The sequence below is a fragment of the Bufo bufo genome, chromosome 2, assembly GCF_905171765.1.
Source record: "Bufo bufo chromosome 2, aBufBuf1.1, whole genome shotgun sequence".
Classification (NCBI taxonomy): Eukaryota; Metazoa; Chordata; class Amphibia; order Anura; family Bufonidae; genus Bufo; species Bufo bufo.
The window spans coordinates 118,747,103-118,761,988 of record NC_053390.1 but is presented as its reverse complement, the minus strand read 5'-3'; the positions used below and the strand labels follow the sequence as shown (position 1 = coordinate 118,761,988).

The following is a 14,886-nucleotide window of genomic DNA, read 5'->3' as shown; positions in this document are numbered from 1 at the left end:
TCAGACACAGGGAGACAGATGACAAACTATAAAAACACACACACATCCTAAAGTAAAATGTCCGCATAATAAAATTTCCACAACAAAAGAGATAAAGACCTAAACTAATTGTTCAGATATATCCACTGTCGCTGCAGACATAACTTTGTACAATGTGAAAAAATGTAAAAAATTTATATATATATATATATATATATATATATATACACTGCTCAAAAAAATAAAGGGAACACAAAAATAACATCCTAGATCTGAATTCATTAAATATTCTTCTGAAATACTTTGTTCTTTACATAGTTGAATGTGCTGACAAAAAAATCACACAAAAATTAAAAAATGGAAATCAAATTTTTCAACCCATGGAGGTCTGGATTTGGAGTTACACTCAAAATTAAAGTGGAAAAACACACTACAGGCTGATCCAACTTTGATGTAATGTCCTTAAAACAAGTCAAAATCAGGCTCAGTAGTGTGTGTGGCCTCCACGTGCCTGTATGACCTCCCTACAACGCCTGTGCATGCTCCTGATGAGGTGGCGGACGGTCTCCTGAGGGATCTCCTCCCAGACCTGGACTAAAGCATCTGCCAACTCCTGGACAGTCTGTGGTGCAACGTGACGTTGGTGGATAGAGCGAGACATGATGTCCCAGATGTGCTCAATTGGATTCAGGTCTGGGGAACGGGCAGGCCAGTCCATAGCATCAATGCCTTCGTCTTGCAGGAACTGCTGACACACTCCAGCCACATGAGGTCTAGCATTGTCTTGCATTAGGAGGAACCCAGGGCCAACCGCACCAGCATATGGTCTCACAAGGGGTCTGAGGATCTTATCTCGGTACCTAATGGCAGTCAGGCTACCTCTGTGCGGCCCCCCAAAGAAATGCCACCCCACACCATTACTGACCCAATGCCAAACCGGTCATGCTGGAGGATGTTGCAGGCAGCAGAACGTTCTCCACGGCGTCTCCAGACTGTCATGTCTGTCACATGTGCTCAGTGTGAACCTGCTCTCATCTGTGAAGAGCACAGGGCGCCAGTGGCGAATTTGCCAATCTTGGTGTTCTCTGGCAAATGCCAAACGTCCTGCACGGTGTTGGGCTGTAAGCACAACCCCCCCACCTGTGGACGCCGGGCCCTCATATCACCCTCATGGAGTCTGTTTCTGACCGTTTGAGCAGACACCTGCACATTTGTGGCCTGCTGGAGGTCATTTTGCAGGGCTCTGGCAGTGCTCCTCCTGGTCCTCCTTGCACAAAGGCGGAGGTAGCAGTCCTGTTGCTGGGTTGTTGCCCTCCTACGGCCTCCTCCACGTCTCCTGATGTACTGGCCTGTCTCCTGGTAGCGCCTCCATGCTCTGGACACTACGCTGACAGACACAGCAAACCTTCTTGCCACAGCTCACATTGATGTGCCATACTGGATAAGCTGCACTACCTGAGCCACTTGTGTGTGTTGTAGACTCCGTCTCATGCTACCACTAGAGTGAAAGCACCGCCAGCATTCAAAAGTGACCAAAACATCAGCCAGGAAGCATAGGAACTGAGAAGTGGTCTGTGATCACCACCTGCAGAACCACTCCTTTATTGGGGGTGTCTTGCTAATTGCCTATAATTTCCACCTGTTGTCTATCCCATTTGCACAACAGCATGTGAAATTGATTGTCACTCAGTGTTGCTTCCTAAGTGGACAGTTTGATTTCACAGAAGTGCGATTGACTTGGAGTTACATTGTGTTGTTTAAGTGTCCCCTTTATTTTTTTGAGCAGTGTATATTTAACAGGATTATAATAATGGAACACTGTCTTACATAGAGACAATATGGACTAAACTTATAATTTCATTATGATGTGTCAGTCACAATCAGACATAAAATTGTAGGATAAATACGTTATATACTGTATACATAACAGTGAAAGTGAATAAAATACAGTAATATAACAATATAGACCAGGGGTGGCCAATCTTACAGACACAAAGAGCCCCAAAAAAAAAAGTATTACTGTATTACTGCCAGGAGCCACAAGCTATACATTTACACACGTGTCACCCTATTTTTCACCCTACAACATGCACCTAGGTTTTAACTAAGAGAAAAAATATATTTTTCATCAGACCTCAGATCAGACTCCTAAATCAGATCCCCAATCCTAATCTGACCTAAAATAAGATCCCCAAACCCCATCGGACCCCCAGTACTCAGATCCCCCCCCCTCCCCCCCCAAGCTTAGATCTCTCCCATGCTCAGCCTGGGGCCAACCCATGCTCAGCCTGGGGCCAACCCATGCTCAGCCCGGGGCCAACCCATGCTCAGACCTATATTTAAAAAAATCTCTTCGCTCTCCTGATCAGGCACTTGCTACTTTGCAGGTCTGACACGGTCTACACTGTGACTTGATGAGCACAACGTCAGGTCATAGTCCGTGTCTCCAGGTACTACGTTCTCACACTGTGTGCATCAGGACGTAGTGGAGAGTGAGATGGAGCTGCAAAGTAGCAACAGTGCCCGATCAGGAAAAGAGATCTGAGCATGGGGTGGAGAGTGAGCCGCACTCGAAGAAGAAAAGAGCCGCGGGTTGGCCACCCCTGATATAGACCATGAATTAATAAACCTGTGTAATCGTATTGAGCATAAAATATTGTGTTCAATACAAGTAAACATAATATACACAAAAATAAATAAGAAATAAATGTAAGTAAATAAGTGAATGTTAGTGATACATGCAGAGTGAGGTGACGTGCATTGTGATTGAAGTGCCCAGTGATGAAGTGAAATGACTCAAACATAAAATTATTATAAACAACATATGTCTAAAATGCCGCAATGGGAGAATTGTTAAAAAAGAAAGTGTTCTACATATATGCCACAATTCTAAATATACACATAGGGAAAAATCAACATATATTGTACGGTAGCTGGTGCATGCAATGTTCACATATTAACAGCAACAATATCTATGTATCTCAACCCAACTAGAGGAATAATACAAATTCTAAAGATTACATCAACCATCCATCTTTCCTTATTTATCAAAAAAAGGGGTGGCCCGCACGTTCCGTTCCCCATTGGCATTTTCAATGTCAATCTGTAGGAAAAATAAGATGTCAATCCGCCCCACATCAAGGAGCATATATTTCTAGAGAAGTGAAGAACAAAAAGACCACGGTAAGTACATAAAGATCACAATCCACTGTTAAAAAGAGATATATAAAAAACCTCATAAAATTATCCAGTTAAAATTAGGATCTTACCTAATGTACAGCGGATCCAAGTCAGAGGGGCACACAGGGGGCCTACAAAAAGGGGCAAAACTGTTACCATCATTCAGACCGAATGGCGTTACAGTATTTGGCAAGAAAATCCAACATGTTTCCCTCTGGGTGAGGAGCTTCTTCCTATTCCCCCCTCTTGGGGATATATTCACTCTGTCAATCCCCCTAAATCGAAGGAGGGAGCTGTCGCAGTTATGTGCTTCCTTAAAGTGTTTAGGAATAGTTTTCAATTTATCCATTTCCTCAGTTTCATTAGCCGCTTGTATCGCCAACACATGCTCACGGATTCGTGAGGTCACCCCCCACATAAATCTTATTGCAGGGGCAAATGACCCAATATCCAACTCCTGTGGTCGTGCATGTTATTGGGTAAGTGATTTTATACTGTTTATGTTGCGAGGAGTCCCAAAACACATCGGATCTATCCATATTGACACATGCTACGCACTTCCCACATTGCTTGTTGCCCCATGGTGGGCCTCTCGTTGTTTTACAAGGCAGTGACTCTTCACTAAGTGATCTCTGAGATTCTTGGCTTTCCTGTAGGTAATTTGTGGGTGTGCGGAAATTGTCATCCCCAATTGTGGGTCCATCTTCAGTATGTCCTAGTGTTTTCCCAGGACCCCCCGAACTTCTCTCCATCTGGTATTATATGTTGTGATATGTGTGTCTATTTTTGTTTTTTACCTTATGTAGGAGATCCGATCGTCTCGACATCCGAGCCCGTCGATAACCACCCTCTATCGAGCGTGTTGAATAGCCCCTCTGCTCAAATCTGCGCAAGTCCTCAGCTTGTAATTCAAAGGACTGCTCAGTAGAGCAGATTCTCCTTGCTCTGAGGACTTGCCCAATTGGTAAACTGGTAATCAATTTACCCGGATGTGCTGATAACAGAGCGTTAACAGACGTCTGTTTTCTATACAAATCGGTTATAATGCGGCCCTTATTATCCTCATGCAAGGTGATGTCTAGAAAATCTACCTGCGTCCGACTCATTTTTTAAGTCCACTTAATATTCCCGTCGTTATCATTCAGGATTGTGACGAATGTCCTAAATTCGTCCTCTGTCTGTCCCCTGCCAGATAAGAAGGTCGTCAACGTATCGACCCCAATATTGGACCTTGTCGGCCATGGTTATGGGGTCTGTTTGCAGAATTTCCCTCTCCCACAGCCCCAGGAACAAATTAGCATATGATGGCGCACAAGACGCCCCTATTGCAGCCCCTTGGAGCTGTAGGAAGAAGCACCCCCCCCCCCACCCCAAAAAAAGAGAGAAGCACATATTCTAGTAAGCATATAATAAACTTACGTTTGTTGGGGTCCATGTTGGTATTTTGCAAAAAGAAATTTGCCGCGCTCAGACCATCCTGATGTTTAATCGAAGTGTATAGGAACTCAACATCACATGTGGCGATTAACATGTCCGATTCCAATTGCGAAACGTACGTCGGGTTCGTATAGTTCTGATTTGATGTATTGTGTGCCCTGCTATGGCTTCAGTATTGCTTCATGTTCTTCAGGGGGAGATTGGTGATTGTGCTGACTATATGGTGTGTTCTCACACCATGTGTATCTCCCACTTGGGATTTGATACTTCCATCATTGGAATGTCAGCTTCATCTCTCCCACTGAACACATGTTAAAACATCTGATAAAATAATGGTATTGATATACTGATTGCATATTAGCGGTGTGGCAGATTTACTGTCTCCCCTACTGCTGGCTGCTTAATATACTGTTTAATTGGTGGATCGGGGTGTTATTTCCTATGTACGGCTCATTCAGCCTGTTGGCATATACGTTATTTACAGCCACCGTTGGGGGCAGCATACTTACCCTATTGACTCCAGTTTTTGTGGGGAGGGCTTTCTTCCATTTCATAGAACTTTTCGCAAGGTTTTATCATTATTGCTTATGGATATGTATATGATGTCCTTTTTGGATGATTTAATAAAGATGTATTCTTGTATTGTCATTTGTGTGGCTCTAATTATTTAGGAGATTTTTGATAGGTTTCCACACATATTGTTTTATCTTTTGTTCAATTATTGGCGGTTGTTTAATGTTACTACTGCGACAGCCGCATTAAAATCCAACCTGGATGGATTTTTTGTGACTGTCACGTCGCAGTATGTAGCATGTCCCATGGCGACCCCACTGAAATTTATGTCGCTGTGAAGCGGGATCCTTGGGCTTGAAAGCAAATACAAATTACCAGCCGCTCCAGTAAAGGAAGCCGCTCCCCTGGCGCAGACGTAGCCAGGCAAACCGTTTCAATGGCATCCGTGATCTTACTCATGGCATAAATGCAATACACGTATAGTACAGATTTTATAGAAGAATTGGTCAATACATCAAGCCTCAATATGGTTGTTAGGCTACTTTCACACTTCCGGCAGAGTGATCCGGCAAGTAGTTCCGTCGCCGGATGGATGTCGCTGTGCAGCCAGACCCAGGGGCGTAACTACCATAGCGGCAGACCATGCGACTACTATGGGGCCCAGGGCAAGAGGGGGCCCAGTCTTAGTTGGGATCATCCCCTCTTCTACTGAGGGTGAAAACTTGGTCGGGACTCTACCCTCTGAACTTTAGAGGGTAGAGTCCTGACCAAGTTTTCACCCCCAGTAGAAGAGGGGATGATCCCAACTAAGACTGGGCCCCCTCTTGCCCTGGGCCCCATAGTAGTCGCATGGTCTGCCATAGAGTCTAAAGGAACAACTTTTAGCAAATGAGGCAGTGGAAAAATGGCCCAAGGGTCACTGAAAAGGGTTTAGGCAGAAACCCTTCTGTCCTGTGTGGGGGGACTGGTTTGATCCTTGCTATGGGGCCCTTACTTCTCTATGTACACCACTAGCCAGACCATAAAGATCTGCCAGCTTCATGACGGCGGCTGCATGATGAATGTAGTGCAGGGATAGATACTTTCATCAACTATATGCCAAGTATTGGTTGGGTTACTTTGTGCTGAAATTTTGACACATCTTGTTGCATCTGTCAGCAGATTTGTATCTGACACTGGCTGACCTGTTACATGTGCACTTGGCAGCTGAAGGCATCTGTGTTGGTCCCATCTTCATATGTGCCCACATTGCTGAGAAAATTATGTTTTATTATATGCAAATGAGCCTCTAGGAGCAACGGGGGCGTTACCATTACACCTAGAGGCTCTGCTCTCTCTGCAACTGCCACGCCTTCTGCACTATGATTGACAGAGCCAGGCATTATGTTTTCACTGCCTGGCTCTGTCAATCAAAGTGGATAGTACGCGGCAGTTGCAGAGAGAGCAGAGCCTGTAGGTGTAATGGTAACGCCCCCGTTGCTCCTAGAGGCTCATTTGCATATATTAAAACTTCATTTTTCTCAGCAATGTGGGCACATATGAACATGGGACTAACACAGATGTCTTCAGTTGCCAAGTGCACATGTAACAGGTCAGCCAGTGTCATAGGTACAAATCTGCTGACAGATGCCATCCGTGTTCAACAATGGGCAGCTAAGTGCAGTGGATTTTAATTTTTTTGTCTATTTGCTCCAAGAAGTGTCTGATATCTGCAGCAAGAAAAAAAAAAGTGCCAAATGGTGTGTTTCTTGTTTGAGGACTTCATTAGGGAAATGCTGCTGATTTGACACAGAGTTGCATTACAAAGGTAAAATCCGCAATGAAAATCTGTGGCATAAATTGACATGTTGCAGGTTTATTATCTGCATCACAGCTCAGTTTCCACTGGATTTTTTTTCCGCAGCATGTGGATGAGAATTGCTAAAAACTCAAACAATGCAGATCTGCCACATGAAAATCCACAACTATAAGGCGTTCGGAGCGGGTCCGTCTGATGTCTGCTCAGACGGATCCGCTCCTATAATGCAGACGTTGCATCCGTTCAGAACGGATCCGTCTGCATTATAACTTAGAAAAATTTCTAAGTGTGAAAGTAGCCTGAGCGGATCCGTTCAGACTTTACATTGAAAGTCAATGGGGAACGGATCCGCTTGAAGATTGAGCCATATTGTGTCATCTTCAAAAGGATCCGTCCCCATTGACTTACATTGTAAGTCTGGACGGATCCGTTTGCCTCCGCACAGCCAGGCGGACACCCGAACGCTGCAAGCAGAGTTCAGGTGTCCGCTCACTGAGCGGAGCGGAGGCTGAACGCTGGCAGGCAGATGCATTCTCAGTGGATCCGCCTCCACTCAGAATGCATTAGGGCTGGACGGATGCGTTCGGGGCCGCTTGTGAGCCCCTTCAAACGGAGCTCACGAGCGGACACCCGAACGCAGGTGTGAAAGTAGCCTAAATCCGCAGCGTTTCAGTCACGTGTGGACCCACCCTACAAGTTCCCATTGTGATAAATGTACCCTGCAGTAGTGTTTGTGCATCTGTCTGCCTCCTCCCCTCCACCTAACCTGATCACTCAGTGATATAACGTATCCGCTCTGTTTTTTTATTTATCATAGTGTTGAATCAGCGGCTACAGTCGGCGATGAGACTCCGCCAAGTAAGACGCCTTCCGCTCCACTCCAAAGGAGGAAGAGAATTTCTACTTTGCCTAACCTGGCCAAACCAAGGGTTTCAAATTCTGCCTCTGATGTGGTTCTTAAAGTTTCACAAGCGGATGTTCCTTCAATGCCACCCGTCACCCCCGCCCTATGTAGGAGTGAGGGACCAGAGAAGGGCAAGGCGCTGAGCTCTCAGAAACCCCCGGTGCCCCTGTCTCCTCCTCAAGGGCAACATGTAAGTTTACCTGAAAAAAGGACACCGGTACCTCAGGTCCCTCAGTTTTCTCCATACAAGAAATCTGTCCTTAAGCCCCAGGACGTTAGTACTGCCAAACCTGTGGAGGGCCCCCAGAAGGAGGAGCCCAGCCCGCTGAAGGAGCGGCCGTCCCAGAAATCCTGCCCCAATGAAGTCTATGAAGTGGTGAAACCAGTGAGAAAGACCATCACCAGCAATCTGGAAAGGGAGAGGCTTAGACGAGCGCAGAAACTTCGCGATTTGCTGAAAGCTGAATTGCATAATGAGCGGGTGAGTGCAACTGTTTATCCTCCGACGACCTACAGTGGACCTGCTGTCACTTACCTGTCTAGAGAAGTATGGAGCATTTACCAGCCATGTAGGATAATGTTCTCCCACATACGTCTTGGCTGCCTTTCCCAGAAACTAGGTGGTCATCCTATATCTGGCACCGGTCTGGTCAGTAGGAGTCCTATACTGATTACCCACACTGGTTGTGGCACCAGGCAGCTAAGAATCCGGATTGGCTCGGAACAGGGCATGATGCTCCTTCTCTATACCTCCTTTTCAGCATGTCTGCAGCATGTACACAGCACGGGTAGAACTTTGACTTCACTGTGCTGTAATTCCGTCCAGACTTGCATTGCAGATTCCGCACTGCAAATCACATTCTGTGTATACGTAGTCTTGTCCACAGACTTCAGTGGCTAAACGTGCCAAAATAGTTATCATCTTGCATGTTATATATTATATATTGTGTGTGTGATTATATAATTATTTTTTTATGTATTACATTTGTAAGGCTACTTTCACACTAGCGTTCGGGTGTCCGCTTGTGAGCTCCGTTTGAAGAGTCTCACAAGCGGCCCCAAATGCATCCGTACTGCCCTAATGCATTCTGAGTGGACGCGGATCCGCTCAGAATGCATCAGTCTGGCACCGTTTGTCCTCCGCTCAGCAGGCGGACCCCTGAACGCAGCTTGCAGCGTTCGGGTGTCCGCCTGGCCGTGCGGAGGCAAACGGATCCGTCCAGACTTACAATGTAAGTCAATGGGGACGGATCCTTTTGAAGATGACACCATATGGCTCAATTTTCAAACGGATCCGTCCCCCATTGACTTTCAATGTAAAGTCTGGACGGATCCGTCTGAACTACTTTCACACTTAGAATTTTTTCTAAACTATAATGCAGACGGATCCGTTCTGAACGGATCCAAACGTCTGCATTATAGGAGCGGATCTGTCTGTGCAGACAGCAGACGGACCCGCTCTGAACGCAAGTGTGAAAGTAGCCTAAGAAGCAATTCCAGTAAAAAAAACAAAAAAAAAACCGACCTGTCACCTCTCCTCCGACGGTTGTTTTAATAACTACTTGCATTCTCCATGTAATAACAATTCGGGAGCATCTACTCCTATAACTCTGTGCTACAAGATTACTTTATCATTCCTTCTAGAAGTCATGAATAAATCGCAAGCCGTCTGCAATGAAGGTCCAGATGGATTTTACCAATTGGGGGTTGTGTGTCCATCTAATTGGACAGTGTCAGATTGTGCAGGGATCCCCCCCTCTCCCAAGTGTAGACACCTAGCTGGAACATCATTACAGACTGCTGGCTATTAATTTATAAACTTCTAGTAGGAATAATAGAAGAACTACACAACATACAATCTTAAGAATAGATGCTCCAGAATTATTGCATGCGAAAATGCAAATAGTTGCTAAAACAGACCTCTCAGGAGAGGTGACATCTCCTCTTTAGGCCCCATCTTTTTGCGGATCTAATGCGGACCCATTCATTTTACTGGGGCCGATAGAAATACAGACAGCACACTGTGCGCTGTCCACATCCATATGTTTTGCGGGCGAGAACAGGCATTTTTAACAAAGGGAGGGCTGGACGTACGGAATGGAAAGTTGCAGAACACACGTCGCTATTCGTGTTTATGGATCCGCGATTTGTGAACCTGCAAAATGTATTCGGTCATGTGCATGGGACCTTAATAGCAGATGTATAAAACTATAGAGGCGCAGAGCACCCTGCCTGGTAATGTTAATAGTTGTTGATTGGTGTCGTGATATAGAAAGCGTGGAGGGCGAAACATCCCATTATCAACCCATTGGAAGAGCTGGAAAAATCCAAGATGACGATGAGAGATTTCATACACTTCATTCCAATGAGTAACCCAATGAGGTAGGTGTGTTCCGGCTTTTATTTTCCACAGTTTGTTACACAGAGCAATTTATGGTCCTTTTATCGTGAACGACTATTCCTAGGTACGCTTATTCCCAATAACGGTCCCTTATATTCTTGCCGCTAATAAGCACACAGGCACTAGTATGTCCCTCATCAGAAAGAAAGATACCAGATTATCAGCAGCTCCTCTCCCTGTGTAATCAGGGATGTGCTTCTCATAATCCAATAGAACTGAATTGGGGGGGGGGGGGAGAAACAACTGCATCAGCGATCATTCCTTCCCCGTATGCTTTGCATCGGCTTGTAAAATAGGCTGATGCAGATTGAAGCATATTGTTGTTCGGCTCTCGTCCTCTGCAGTGTAATACAGCCCTCAGGCCAGATACACACGAGTGAGTTCAATGCGAGAAACTGGCTGTGTGTCAGTCTGAGGTCCTATTCTGACTTCCATTCCTCTGATAGGATCGTACAGTGTTGTCCCTTGGGGACCTGGAATCTGGTGAATTACACTGATAACGTGCTGTCAGTGTAGTTCAGTTGATACCGGTCTCGCAGGATCACACAGTATTATAAATCATGACATTGCTGTACGATACTGTCAGAGGACGGGGTGTCAGAGTGGGATCTCACACTGAGCTCGCCCATGTGTGTCCCCTCATGGCTGACTTTACATAGGCACATATATGTCTTTTGGTGTAAATACGACTGTTGTTCATGTGAAATATCATTGAGGAATTCTAATAGTTGCTCCCTCCTTGTTTTCATAAAGCTCTTCACTTGAAGAAAGTCCAAGCCCTGAGAAGTCTATCCCCGTGGAATCTCCGGTTTCTGGGTAAGATGTAATCAGCTTTTCCATGGCTTTCTTGGCCAGATGTTTGTATGGCAGGTGGGATCTGGAACTTCAAATGTTTAGAGAAAACCATTGAAGCATAACGAGCCGATATTCTCATTTTCTACCTTTTTTTTAGTTAGGCCACCGGCACCTGTAGCGGGATACGTGCAGATTCCCATGTGGGAAAAACCTCAACCTATTACGGTACCAGCAGAGTGTATGAGATTGCACAAATCTCATGTACACTTTGCCGATTTTTTTATTTTATTTTAATTGACCTGCCATGCGGATTTCCAATTCCATAGCATGGCGGTTATGTTGGCGGATTTAGCTGTGGATTTCACCCTTTTCCAATGAATGGTGAGATCTGCCGCAAAACCGCATCTAATCTGCACCAAAATCCGCAATTAGAAATTGATGGTATGTTGCAGAAATGTGTGGATCTAATGTGCAATCACCCGCATGGTGTACAGTAACCATGGCTGCATGCTAGTTTTCTATGTTTATCCTTTATTCTGCGTATTTTTGTGTTTCCCTCAATATCTTAGATTGGGAGGGAAAAACAGCATAGAAGATGATCTTGATGATGACGAAGAAGCAGATGATAGCCAGATGCTGGCACCTCGTGTGAAGGTGGCAGAGGATGGCTCCATTATTCTTGATGAGGAGAGGTAAGCTGACTTTACTTTGGTCTTAATTTTAGAATTTGATGAATACCAGGAATGGTGGTGACATAAAAGTATTCTCGCCCATTTCTCCTGATGATTTGACCTCTGATCCTCCCCACCGGTCTTGCTTTGTGTGGCTGCAGCGATGAAGTTCTTGTATACTCCACGTGACTGCTGCAGTCAGATGGTAGAATCTTTTAGAGGTTGTACCATGACCTGTGCAGGAATTGGGTAGATGTCATTCCAAATAAAAGGAAACCAAACGTAAAGCAATGTCCCTAGAATTGAGGCTTAGGGCTGTTTCACACGAGTGAGTCCATTGCAGGAATCGCGCTCCATGTATGAGTATGACCCTCCGTTCTGGTCTTGCAGGAGTGCAGGGCATTTTCATGATTTATAATGCTGTTCTTCTGCTTGACCTTACTTCTACTGAATCATAGGACATAAAGCTGTCAGTATGATCAAGCAGAGACACATAGCATTATAAATCCTGATGATGCCGTGCGCTCCTGCATGTCCAGAACGGAGGGTCATGCTTGCACACAGAGAGTCATTCCCGCAATGGACTCGCTCATGTGAAACATCCCTAAGTGTGCGGGGATACCTGCCAGGCAAAAAACATTGGCGCACAAACATAAAGAAGTTCTCTGAGATTTACATATTGATGACCCATCTTCAGGATAGGTCATCAATATGAGGTCGGCTGGGGTCTGACTCTTGGCACCCCTGCTAGTCAGCTGTTTGCGGAAGCAGTGAGGTCCGGTGAGCGCAGCGGCCTCCTCGCAGCTCACCAAGCACAGTGCTTTTAAAACTTATGAAGTAGGACTAGATAATCGAGCAGTCCCTGAAGTTTAATGTGGTATCTGTGCAGTAGCTGGTTCGGAGTTGGTTGTGGTCCTAGGTCATGGTGTGCGTCCGTGTATACATCCCTTATTTGTCCAAAAGGGCTCGAAAAGATGCACAGATTTTGGGATCGCAGAGGCCATTTCGGCTCTTCTGGAGACTTTCCTCTACGATTTTCTTGATATTAATAATTCTGGGGCATGGTTAAAGCTGGTAGGCTGCAAGTTAAAACACAGGGTTTGTGGTACCAATACATGCCATAATGTGCTATGGTGCCGGCACAGGAGCAGGGCTGTGGAGTCGGTTTTGAGGAGTCGGAGTCGGGGGAAATTTTGGGTACCTTGAGTCGGAGTCGGCAAACAATGCACCGACTCCTACTCCTACTAAATTTAGATTGGAATAAAAAAAAAAAAGCAAGTTTAAATGTCCCAATTTACAAAAAGTTATAATTAATGACTTCTCTACTGTAAGAATAAAGACCAATGCATGCAGTGCCTCACGTAACCGCAAAACGAACACGCTTTTCATGTGCTTCACTATATGGCACGCAACGCACAATTAGGAGCTGCAATACTTATACTTTCCATAGTGTTGTGTTCTGCTTTTACAGGGAACGCAGCGTCCATGTGTAACCTAGCCTTTCACTGATAAGGGATTAAATAAATATGTTTTTTGCAGGACTAGAGAGTGAGACACTTGTATAAGTAAAGGGAATGGAGGGCCAATAGTTCAAGACTGAAGCTGTAAACCATTGGAAAAACTGCTGTCATTCAGCTAAGGCTATAAAAACTTGTAAACTCCGATTGTTAGATTAAACTTTAAACATGACTATGGGATTCTCCTAGGAAAATCATGTTTTAGAATAAATGCCCCTTCCTGGATCCTCCCACTGCCCTATCTTAAGCAGCAGATAAGCACACAAAGGAGAAAGCAGCTTCCCAGCCAGTAGTCCTGTGGTAGGTTGCGTTTCTTTCCCTCAAGGAATGTATAAAATACATTCGCATATTAATACAGAGGAGTCGGAGTCGGGGAGTCGGAGTCGGAAGTACATAAAACTGAGGAGTCTGAGTCGGAACATTTATCTACCGACTCCACAGCCCTGCACAGGAGGCTGGTGATTTCAGGCCTGGATGATCCCTGATGACGGTTATACTTTTACTCCATGTGGTGTCTGTGATGACCATCATCCATGACAACCTCAAGGGCCCAGAAACCACAGGGGGCCTCTAGTCATCAGCAGGATGACTCGTTTCAGCACTTTGGAGGACATGCCCTCTCCCTTCTCTCTTCCTGCTCGCCGCTGCAGTCTATGGCAAAGCAGCGGGTGAGCAGGATGAGAGAAGGGAGACTACACATGCACACCGTCTCCTCATACAAGAGTGCCGGGTGTCGGACCCCCACCGATCTGATATTGATGATCTATCCTGAGGATAGGTCATCAATAGTAAAAGCCCGGAGAACCCTTTAAATATATTCTGCTGTTACATACAGATCCAGTTCCATCCATGTAAATGGAATATCCTTCTAATCTGTCGCTACTCTCTACTCTGGCTTTCAGTTTAACCGTTGAAGTCTCCAGAAATAAAGCACCGATTGTTGAAGGGAATGATCCAATTTTTGAACGAGGTTCCACAACAACATATTCTTGTTTCCGGAAGACGAATTACTCCAAGCCGTGGTCTAATCAAGGTGACTGATCTGCGGCTGTCCTCTGCCATTACCAGTATATATGTGTAGGACATTACATTTCTGACCGAATGTTTTGTTGTCTTTCAGAAACTGATATGTTCTTCATGGCCATCAGTATGGTGGGAACAGACTTTTCAATGATTGGACAACTTTTCCCTCATAGGGAAAGAATAGAGATTAAGGTGAGCTGCCATTTTTTTCAGTTTGTAAGCAAATGTAATACAAAGTACTGTGACTTAAAGGGGTTGTCCAGCCCCGTACAAGTGATGGCCTATCCTCAGGATAGGTCATCATTATTTGTTTGGCGGGGGTCCCCCACCCTGCACCACCGCCCATTTTACAATAGCTCCAGCACCGCAACTACACGGTTCTGTCTGTTTTGTTACCTAGAGGAAAGTCTTCTAATTACTGTACAGAAGATCTTGGGTTTGAATCCCAATAATAACTTGTAAATTTGCTTCTTCGCTTTATTTTCCCCCCATAATAAAAGTTGATAGAAATTAAAATCTTATGTTTATGTCAAAATGACCTTAAAAAAAAGTTTCCGAAAGTGGAAAGGGGGGTGGGGGTAGAGAGTTTGTTTGTATGGGGCCCTGAAATTCCTGATGGCAGCCCTGACTGCAGAACAGCTGACGGGTGAAGGTTCGATATGTCAGAT

At 45.1% G+C, this 14,886-nt stretch overlaps 1 protein-coding gene across 4 annotated transcripts in view; it reads left to right on the top strand.

Annotated features, from left to right (window-relative positions):
* BDP1 (B double prime 1, subunit of RNA polymerase III transcription initiation factor IIIB) overlaps positions 1 to 14,886 on the top strand; it is a 145,335-nt gene that overhangs the window by 14,611 nt on the left and 115,838 nt on the right. For all 4 annotated transcript variants that reach the window (XM_040421475.1, XM_040421477.1, XM_040421476.1 and 1 more), the window contains exons 2-7: positions 7,725 to 8,292; positions 10,084 to 10,193; positions 10,966 to 11,028; positions 11,577 to 11,699; positions 14,098 to 14,228; positions 14,316 to 14,410. In XM_040421475.1, coding sequence (XP_040277409.1) covers positions 7,725 to 8,292; positions 10,084 to 10,193; positions 10,966 to 11,028; positions 11,577 to 11,699; positions 14,098 to 14,228; positions 14,316 to 14,410 — 1,090 coding nt within the window. The remainder of the gene's footprint in view (positions 1 to 7,724; positions 8,293 to 10,083; positions 10,194 to 10,965; positions 11,029 to 11,576; positions 11,700 to 14,097; positions 14,229 to 14,315; positions 14,411 to 14,886) is intronic.